The 10,518-nt window shown below is 42.9% G+C and overlaps 1 protein-coding gene across 1 annotated transcript in view; it reads right to left on the minus strand.

The window, feature by feature from the left end:
* Window positions 1-6,823: 6,823 nt before the first annotated feature.
* Window positions 6,824-10,518, minus strand: part of Aqp11 (aquaporin 11) — a 20,770-nt gene continuing 17,075 nt past the window's right edge. Inside the window, exon 3 of the mRNA XM_008844209.3 lies at window positions 6,824-7,412. Within this exon, the coding sequence (XP_008842431.1) occupies window positions 7,333-7,412 (80 nt within the window). The 3' untranslated portion in view covers window positions 6,824-7,332. The remainder of the gene's footprint in view (window positions 7,413-10,518) is intronic.

Genomic DNA, 10,518 nt, shown 5'->3' on the forward strand with positions numbered 1-10,518 from the left:
AGAAGATTAGTTCCACCAGTCTGGTACTTTTAATTACTGTGTGTCATGTAGATAAATCTTGGGCAAAGACCAATTGTTCTCAGATAAACCTTGCCTAGACATATATTTCTTGATCTGGTATGTATAATTTGTCAGTATGCTGTTGGACTAATATGGTTCCCTCTGCTTTTTAAAACTAGCTAGGCGTTTTCTCACCCCTCCATCATGGTTTCCCAAACGAAGGGTCCCCCATTTTACCCCTTTCTCCCTTAATAATACCCTTCTCCTATTGTCCTACCTCTCTTGACCTTCTTTCCCTTTATCCCCTAGGCTCCTTGTACACCCTTCCCATCCCCCTCCCTTAAACTAACCCAATTTTTGGGGGACCTAAAGGCCCCACCTTGCAGAAGTCTGAAAGGAAGTTACTAGGGCGCAGCCTGACTTGCTTTGAAAGTCTGAAGAATACTTCACTGCCGAGGAGTGCATGATCAGTGCGTGACCATCCTTAAGATATACCCTCGGGGGGGGGGAGGGGGATTTCCAGATGCCTTTATAAGCTCTGTAACACCTGCAATAAATGAGTCCCTGCTTGACTAGGCTCCCCATTGCGTCTGATTGTCCCCGGTACTGGGGGCGGCGTGGGCTGGCAAATGGCACACTTACTCATCCCCAATCATCATTGTGTGGGGGTTGCTGGTTCGAACCTCCCGCACCTCCAACTCCCAAGGTGTGGGATTTCAGGCATGTGCCACCACACCCAGGTTTTAGGGGTTTTTGTTTTTGTGGTCTTGGGGACTGAACTCAGTGCCTTGTATGTGTGAGGCAAGGCACTCTGCTGAGTTGCACCACTAGCCCTAGTACTGACTTCTTGAAGAGAAGGTAGAATTTTAACCCACCAGTAGGAATACATCCAAGAAACCTGAAACTTGATATTCCACTCAGCAGTCAACCATCATGGAGTCTGTGCATTTTGGGTAGCACCTTAAGGCAAGTTCCCACTTTTGCTCTGTCAACAGGTCGAATGCACTGGCATATCTAGTTTCCACCTTCCAGGTGAGATAAAGGAGATGGTGGGCACAGCAGGCATATCAGTAGCAGCAGTGAATGGCCATCAGCATTACGAAAATAAGCCAATAGTAATCCCTCCAAATTAACAGTCCAGGCCTCTCTAATCCATAGTGCGATAGTTACAGTAGTGAGTTTTCATAAAATGTTAACAAAATTCCGGTGACAATCCAAATGTAGCTAGTTTAAGGAAGAAAAAAGTTATCAGAGGAGTCCGGACAGATGGCTCAGTGGTTAAGAGCACTGGCTGCTCTTCCAGAGGATCCGGGTTCAGTTTCCAGTACTCACATGGCATCTAATAACCATCTGTGACTCCAATTCCAGGAGTGTCTTCTGGCCTCTGCAGGCACTGCCCAACACAGGCACACTTAACATACATGCAGACAAAACATGCATACACATATAATACAAGTGAATAATTTTTTTAAAGAAATCATTGAGAAAAAAGATTGAACAGAAAAGCTCAAATAAGCTAGCTTCATAAAAATGTCAGGAACCAGGAGTGGTTCCATGGGTGACTCATTTGCTGCTGGTAGACTGGTTTCTGAACATCACTATGCCACCACACTCAGGATTCAAAGTTCTGGGTGGCCTTATGTGCCTTGCAAGAAGTATCATCCTGCCCTTTCAGCTTTTGGAGTAGAAGGACACAGCCCCTGTCCAGATTATGTCAGCAGTAGATCACTCCAAGCAGGAAGGATGCTTAGATGCTGCATGCCTTATAAAACCTGTACAGTGTAGTGGATGTATATATCATGTATGTAAATGAATGGGTAGATAGACTGCAAAAGTAAGTTGACTGTATGCTGCTGCATAGGCACAAGTGTGGAATAAGCAGACAGTTGCATCTGATTAAGTTGTAATTACATTGTGTTAGTGTGGTGAAGGGTGAAGAGATTGGGGCAGTTAAGGATGTGTGCAAGCATGTTTGTGACAGTGTTTGGACAAGGGATTTAAGCTCTTTAAGTGGAAGAAAATACTTGAGAAGGGAGAGCAATAGAAAAAAGTGTCAGAGGGCTCAGTCCTCAGGTCCTTGGAGATGAGGTACTACATACAGTTAGGGAGCCAGAAAGAGGTTAGAATTAGAGAGTGAGACTATTTGAGCTCAAAAGTTTTGGTTGGTGGTAATGACCAGCTTGTAGCTAAATTGTAATTCAGGCCGAGTAGAGGACAAGGTTGTCAAAGGAGAGACAGCCGCGGACCTCAGGCCAAGACATTGGAAGGATCGTCTTTGTGGGTCCTGATGGCCAAGAAACAACTGGAGCAGTGTTACACAGAGACAGGAACTAAGATTTTTTTTTTTCGTTCCTGGACCCCAATTTATTTTTATTTTTAATTACAAGTATACGTGTATGTGAGTGCAGGAGCCTTCAAAGGCCAGAGCTGTTGAATTCCCAAGGATCTGGAGTTACAAGTGGTTGTAAGTCACCTGACATGGTTGCTAAGAATTAAACTCAAGTCCTCTGGAAGAGCAACAAGTATTTTTTTTTTTTTTTGGTCTTTTGAGACAGGGTCTCCCTGTAGTCCCAGCTGACCTGGAACTCACTATATATACCAGGCTCGCCTTGAACTCATAGAGATCTGCCTGCCTCTTCCTTCCAAGTGGTGGGATTACAGACATGCGCCACCATGTCCAGCCTAAGCAAAAAGTATTCTTTTTTTAAAATTTCATTTATTTTTATTTTATGTGTATACATGTATTGCCTGCATGTAGGTAAGTGCACCCATGTTGTGCAGTGCCCAAGGAGGACAGAAGAGGCTGTCGAATTCTCAGGACTGGAGTTATAGCTCAGCAGTTAAGAGCACTGGCTGCTCTCAGAGGAACTGGGTTTGGTTCCCAAGCACCTTGATGACAGATAACCATTTCCAACTCCATTTCCAGAGGATCTGATGCCATCTTCTGACTTCCACAGGCATTGCACACGTGGATACCCTTAGGTACATGCAGTCAAACACTCATACACATTAAAAAAATAAACATTTAAAAAAATATCTTAAAGGGGGCTGTACAGATGGCCCAGCAGTTAAGAGTGCATGCTTCTTGAGGCTGGAGAGATGGCTCACTGGTTAAGAACACTGGCTGTTCTTGCAGAAGACCCAGGTTCTAATCTCAGCACCCACATGGCAGTTAACAACTGTCCATAACTCCAGTTCCAGGGGATCTGACAGCCTCTTTCTGTCCACATGCACTGCAGGACATGGGTGCACTTACAGGCAATACACGAATACACATAAAATAAATAATTTTTTTTTTAAGTGCATGCTTCTCTTCCAGAGGACCCCAGTTCAGTTCCCAGAATCCATGTCAGGCAGTGCACAGCCATCTGTAACTCCAGCTCCTGGGGATCTGGCTTGCTCTTCTGGCCCCTATAGGCACCAGCATATACATGGCATATAGTCACACAAACATAAATAAAATCTGAAAAGAAGAAGAGGACTGGTGGGAACTACAGTAGATAACTGTGCCAAGTGTCCAGGGAGGTAGCCGATGACCTGCTTCTAACAGCCGTGGCCGGGGGGATGGGAAGCAGCAGTGAGGACGGAAAGCTTACAGCTCCAGGACCCGTGGTAGGAGATGGAAAAGGACCACCATCCGAGGGCTGCAGGAAAGAAGTGTCACCATGTCACAGATCATCACTGCTGCAGTTAGAGGGGCAGGCATTTCACAGTATCTGCCCTTCTATAAAGCCATAAGAGTATGCACTCATGCTAGTGACATGAATAAAAAGAATTGTTTCTATAAAAGCCATGGATCAGAAAAGGGAGCTCAGCTTGGTGTTTAGAAGGCAGGGGTCATTTTACGGGAAACGTCCATCATTTGGTAGTGTTGCCATGGCAGAATTCAAGGCTCGCATTTGTGTTAAAAAAAAAAAAAAAAAAAAAAAAAAGGGGGGGTTCCTTTTTTTTTTTTTTTGGTCTTTTTGAGACAGGGTCTCCTCCCTGTAGCCCCAGCTGTCCTGGAACTATGTAGACGAGGCTGGCCTTGAACTCAGAGATCCACCTGCCTCTGCCTCCCGAGTGCTGGGATTAAAGGCGTGCGCCACCATGCCCAGCGGTGGCACCTTTTAATTCCAGCACTCAGGAAGCTGGGGCCGGCAGATCTCTGTGTGTTCCGGCCAGAGCTACACAGTAAGCCCCTGCCTCTAGAGGGGGGCCGGGGGTGGAAATCCCACAGTAAAAAAAATTTTTTTAATTTAAATGCTATGTAGGCCCAACAGAATGTTTCCAAAAGTGCATTCAGCCATTCATTCAGTCACCCCATTTAAAGTGCTATTATGGCATGTATTAAGAGACAAAGCCTAACCGGGCTTGGTGTCACATGTCTTTAATCTCAGCACTCAGGAGGCAGAGGCAGGCAGATCTCTGAGTTCAAGGCCACCTTGGTCTACATAGTGAGTTCCAGGCCAATTGGGGCTACAGGGAGACCCTGTCTCAAAAGAAAAAAAAAGAGAAAAAGACAAAGCCCTAGACATTAACCTGGCTTCCTTGTTGGATTCAACAACGTGCTGCACCAGCAAGTGTTAAGTACAGCCGCTACCTGCAGGCTCACCAAACAGGGGTTATGTTACCTGGCAGCTTACCAGTTGCATGTTCATTCATTATTACTCAAGCAGATCAGCAGTCATCTTTTTTTTTTTTTTTTTTTTTTTTTTAAAAAAGCTATGTAGGCCCTGAGTAGCCTAGAACTCACTATTATAGGCCAGGCTGACCTCAGACTCACAGAGATGCACCTGCCTCTGCCTCCCAAGGTCTGGGATTAAAGGCATGGCATCTGCCACCACATCTAGCTTTTTTTTTTTTTTAATTTTGTGATCATGGAGTTGCTTTGGAAGGGAAGTACACTTAATCTTATATGACCTGGCTATCTCATAATTAGACTTAAATGCCAGCAAGATGACTCAGCATAAGAACACTTGCAGCACAAGCCTGGAGACCAGAGTTCAATCCTTAGAACCTATGTAAAGATGGAAGAAGAGAAACAACTACACAGAATTGTCCTCTGACCTCCATATACATGCCATAGCGTGTGTGCAATGCACAGACACCAAGCACACAATAAAATTAAAGTGGAGAAAAGTTGAAGGCTTTTACATTTATTTTTGAGTGTTTTGCACGCATGTATGTAAGTCACCCTTATGGAATGTCTGCAGAAGTCAGAAGAGGGCATTGATCTGGAGTTAAGGACTGTTGTTAGCCATCATGTAGGTGCTAGAAATTGAACCCAGGTCCCCTGCAGGAGCAGCCAGTCCTTTTAACTGCTGAGCCATCTCTCCAGCCCCAGTTGAAGGCTTTTTAAATTTCAAAAAATGCTGAGGGCTGGAGAGATGTCTCAGCCATTAAGAGTGTGTGCTACTCTTCCAGCAGACCGAGTTCAGTTCTCAGCATCCACATCAGGCAATTCATAACTGCCTGTTAACTAAGGGGCTAGAGAGATGGCACAGTGATTCAAGGTACTTGCTGTTCTAGCAGAGGACCCAGGTTCAGGTGTGTGTGTGTGTGTGTGTGTGTGTGTGTGTGTGTTTGAGACACAGTTTCCCTGTTCAGCTGTCCTGGAACTCACTATGTGGACCAGGCTAGCCTTGACCTGCCTCTGTCCAGAGTGCTGGGACTAAAGGTATGCACCACAATACCTAGAAAAATAAATTTAAAAAAAAATTATTCAAAAATATTGATTTCAGCCGGGCGTGGTGGTGCATGCCTTTAATCCCAGCACTTGGGAGGCAGAGGCAGGGGGATCTCTGTGAGTTCAAGTCCAGTCTGGTCTACATAGTGAGTCCCAGGAAAGCTGGGGCTACAGGGAGACCCTGTCTCAAAAAGACCAAAAAAAAAAAATGATTTCAAAGAATTTAATGTTTTCTCCAGACCCTTCAGTCACAATGAAACTGTAAAGAATTTTTTTATTGAAATAGGCATGTAAATAGTTGTGTTTGCCTCTATGTGACCTTGGCAGAACAGTAAACAAAAACAACAAAAAACCTAGGCTTAGCTTGTGTATTTGTAAAATGGAGGTTAAAAATTCATTTGCAGCCAGAGAGATGGTTCAGGAGTTAAGAGCACTGGCTGCTCTTACAGAGGACCCAGGTTCAATTCCCAGCACCCACATGGCAGCTAACAACTGTCTGTAACTCCAGTTCCAGGGGATCTGATGCCCTCTCCAGCATTGTATAACATGGGTGCTTTATTATATTCTATTAAATAATACAATTTGGCTGAAAATAGTGAAATTGTCTACTTAAATAATTTAGGTATTAGAATATACTTAAAATCTGGCGGGGCTGGAGAGATGGCTCAGCAGTTAAAGAGCACTGGCTGCTCTTGCTGAGGATCCAGGTTTGATTCCCAGCACCCACATGGCAGCTAACAACCATCCATAACTCCAGTTCCAGGAGATCCATCGCCACCTTCTGACCTCCATGGGCATCGCACGACATGGGTGCACTTAACACACATGTAGGAAATACACTCATACACATAAAATAAATCTTAAAAGTTAAAAAATAAAAATCTAGGAAGTCTGAGCCAGGTATAGGAGCACGTACTCCAAAGGATGGTAAGTTCCAGGCCAGCCTGGGCCATATAACGAGTTCCAATCTAGTATGGGCTACATATTGATACATAACACCCCCATCTCAAAAAAAAAACACCACTAACAACAAAAAAACACTGATTGTGATGACACATCTGTAATCCCAGCACTTGAGGGGAGAGACAGAAGGATCACTGCAAGTTCAAGGCCAACCTGGTCTACATAAGAGGCTTCAGGCCAACCTGGGCTACATTGTGAGATTCTGTGTCAAAGTAAATAAATGTGAAACCTGTTGCAGATAAGTGGCTATATAAGGTACTTTCCAATTGACAGTGCCACTGTGTGAGGACGTGGTAGAAAAATGCCTTCTTTAGCAAGATGGGCTGAACTGTGTTAAACTTGTTCATTCAGAGGGACTCCTGATACGAATTTCTCTGGTCCAACCATCACTTTCCTTTTCCCACTTAACCTTGTATTCACTTGTTTATCATCAACATTTATGATCATTTGAGAGTTACAGAGGTTTAATGAATCAGTCTTTTCTAGCAGCACTTAATACATTACTCATAGAACAAGCATTAACAGAGACACAGGCTACCTCATTTTCACAGTAATTTTAAGTCCCAGTGGTTAAAACCTTAGCTTCCTCAAAGAAGTTCAAACACTGATGAGTCCAGTGTGGCCAGTGTTTTGAATGGGGTGATAAAACCTTATCACATCCAGCTTGGCTATCTGTAACTCAGTTTGAGTCCATGGAATAGTTACTCCTTTTTATTACTTGTTTGGTTGTTATGCAGCCATGGAAGGAAAAAAGTGAACATCAAAATCATCAACAATATACCTGAAAGACAAAATACAGTAAAATGAAACCAAAACGGCCTTTTAAGGAAGGTGATAACTACTTGAGTATAAATTAAAATTATTATTCTCTCGTTTTTCTTTGATCCTTAAAATTACTATGTACTTGGTAAAACTAGTAGGGATCTAAACAGTGAATTCAAAGGACATGGAACCCAAAGGTTCATGGTTCAGTTCTGGCTCCATTATGGACTTGTTGAGAAACCCTGACTTGAGTCATTGGCTCCTGTAAAGTGGCAGCATCGTGCCTCAGGGTGGCCTGAGGAGAGAGGAACTGAGAGCTTTTTTTTTTTTTTTCTTTCTGAACAGATTGAACATAGATTTGTTAAAGAAAAGAAAGAATCCACAGAGCAGGAGGAGGCTCCAAAGGAGCCAGGGAATCTAGAGTGCTCAAAGCACAGTATGTTGGAACACTTGTCTCTTCATCAGTCCCAGCCCTTATAGGCTTTACAGCTGTATTGCGTAAAGTCTCGAAGCAGTGGACTTCAGTCAGTGCTGAATTTTAACGCTTTAAATATAAAAACAATTTTTGGGGGGGGGGTCTTTTCGCGACGGTCTTCCTGTATCCGCAGCTGGCTTGGAACTCACTATATAGACCAGGCTGGCCTTGAACTCACAGAGATACTCCTGCCTCTGCCTCCTGAGTGTGCCACCATGCCCAGCAATAATAAACAATTTTTAAAATTTATTTTTATGTGTATGAGTGTCCTGCCTACATGTGCACCTGTGTGTGCAATGACCGTGGAGGTCAGAAGAGGGCGTCAGATCCCCAGGAACTGGAGTTATATACAGTTGTTTAGCCACCATGTGGGTGCTGGGAATCAAACCCAGGTCTTCTGGAAGAGAAGTCAGTGCCCTTAACTGCTGAACCAACTTTCCAGCCCTAAATTTATTTATTTTATTTATTTTTATATGTATGAGTATCTTGCCTACATGTATAAGTGCACCACATGCATGCAATGCCTGCATAGGCCAGAAAAAGGTGTCAGATCTCCTAGAACTGGAGTTACAGACAGTTGAGAGCCACCATGTGGGTGCTGGGACTCAAACCCAGGTCCTGCAAGAGCCAGTGTCCAGTGTTCTTTCTTTCTTTTTTTTTCGGTCTTTTTGAGACAAGGTCTTCCTGTAGCCTCAGCTGTCCTGAAACTCACTATGTAGACCAGGCTGTCCTGGAACTCACTATATAAACCAGGCTGGCCTTGAACTCACAGTGATCTGCCTGCCTCTGCCTCCTGAGTGCTGAGATTGAAGGCATGCACCGCCACACCTGGCTAAGAGCCAGTGTTTTTTTTTTTTTTTTTTTTTAATAACCACATACTTAGAAGAAGCATTTCATTACAACAGCATTGCCATATTCAATAACAATTTCCAGAGCTAAGATGCATCTGTTTCAAAACTGGCTGTAAATTTTTAGGTTTACAGTTGAATTATTACAGTTATGCAATACTGTACTCAGTATAAACCCTATAAGACATAACACTAAATGAGGTTTAAGCTTTAAGAAAGATCTCCATTTCATTATTAAAATACATAGTTTCATACAGAAAAATTCATTTTTAATGCAATAGACATTAAGATGTTTGCACATGCATTTCTAATCTCTATATATCTGATTATTACTAGTCACAGTTGGTTACTTTCTGAGCTCCTTGGCATCTGAGCATGGATATAAAGTCATCAGGTAGATGTCAATGGTAATGTTTTTCACATCTACTAATTATTAGGGAGAAAATTGTTATGCTTTGAAGATATATTTTTTTAATCATTTAAAATTTTTTTTAATAACATGATTAGAAGAAGCATTTCACTACAGCTTTAACATATTCAGTAACACACTCCAGAGCAAGAGTACATCTCTTTCACAAGTGGCTGCAAGTTTCTAGTTTCATGGTTGAATTAATATAGTTATACAATATTGAACTCAGTATAAGCCCTGTAAGACATAAAATTGAATGAGTTTTGAAACTTTAAAAAAGATCTCCAAAGCCGGGCGTGGTGGTGCATGCCTTTAATCCCAGCACTTGGGAGGCAGAGGCAGGCAGATCTCTGTGAGTTCAAGGCCAGCCTGGTCTACATAGTGAGTTCAAGAACAGCTGGGTCTTACTAGGGAGACCCTGTCTCAAAAAGACCAAAAAAAAAAAATTCTCCATTTCATTTTAGAATATATTTTTCCTTGCAGAAACTTAATTGTTTTTGCTACTAACACTGAGATGTTGGCACATGCATCTCTAATCTGTAAGTATCTGATTATTACTAGTCATAATCGGTTGCACTTGGTTTCTTGGTGCCTGTGTATGTCTATAAACTCATTGGGTAGATTTCAATGGTAATGTTTATTACCTCTACTAATTAACATGATGTAAATGTCCATGCTTCCTCCTCAAATATAATACATTTTAAAAAATTTTATTTGTGTGTGTGCATGTGTTTGTGTATGTGTAAATCGCACAGAACATCTCAAACCACCTTATTCAACTATACACCCACTTCCCAGGTGGCACCTTCCCATACCCTCCCTCCCCCTACTAGAGCCCTTATACTCTGTTATCCCTGCTACTGTCTGCTGTGTTGTCGGCACCCCCAGCCATTCCCCAATACTTGCCCTTCTGGTGAGTCTAGTCAGCCTATCTAGAGGTCTCTGTTATAGGAGGGTCAGCTGTTCCTCAACTAGCAGCAATCAGTTGTCAATCTTCCTTTAGATAAGATTGGGGTCTGCCATTCATTTTCCCAGTTCTATGCTGGGTTACTATCTGGTAGTTCCGTTGGCCACCCTGGCCAACAACTCAAAAGAAGGTATCTCCTATCTGGCATTGTTGCTTGTTAGGTAGCTGTTAGCTATGCATATGGACTCTTAATAAATTACATTGGCCCCTTTAATCTTTGGTTATACTTTCATTTTGGGTGTTTAAGGCCATACAGTTGTCCCAGATAAACCAGTTTACTTTAACTGTTAAGGTCATTTGAGGATCTGTTCCTTAGGGGTCACATGGGCTTGGGAGGACTCCTGGCTCCTTTCTTTTATGAGTTCCATCTATGTGAAGATAAGTCAAAGGTCCTGCTTGACCATGGCTGGCTTCACTTGGAAGCAT

This window comes from Nannospalax galili, unplaced genomic scaffold (genome assembly GCF_000622305.1).
Source record: "Nannospalax galili isolate Female #2095 unplaced genomic scaffold, S.galili_v1.0 scaffold278, whole genome shotgun sequence".
Classification (NCBI taxonomy): Eukaryota; Metazoa; Chordata; class Mammalia; order Rodentia; family Spalacidae; genus Nannospalax; species Nannospalax galili.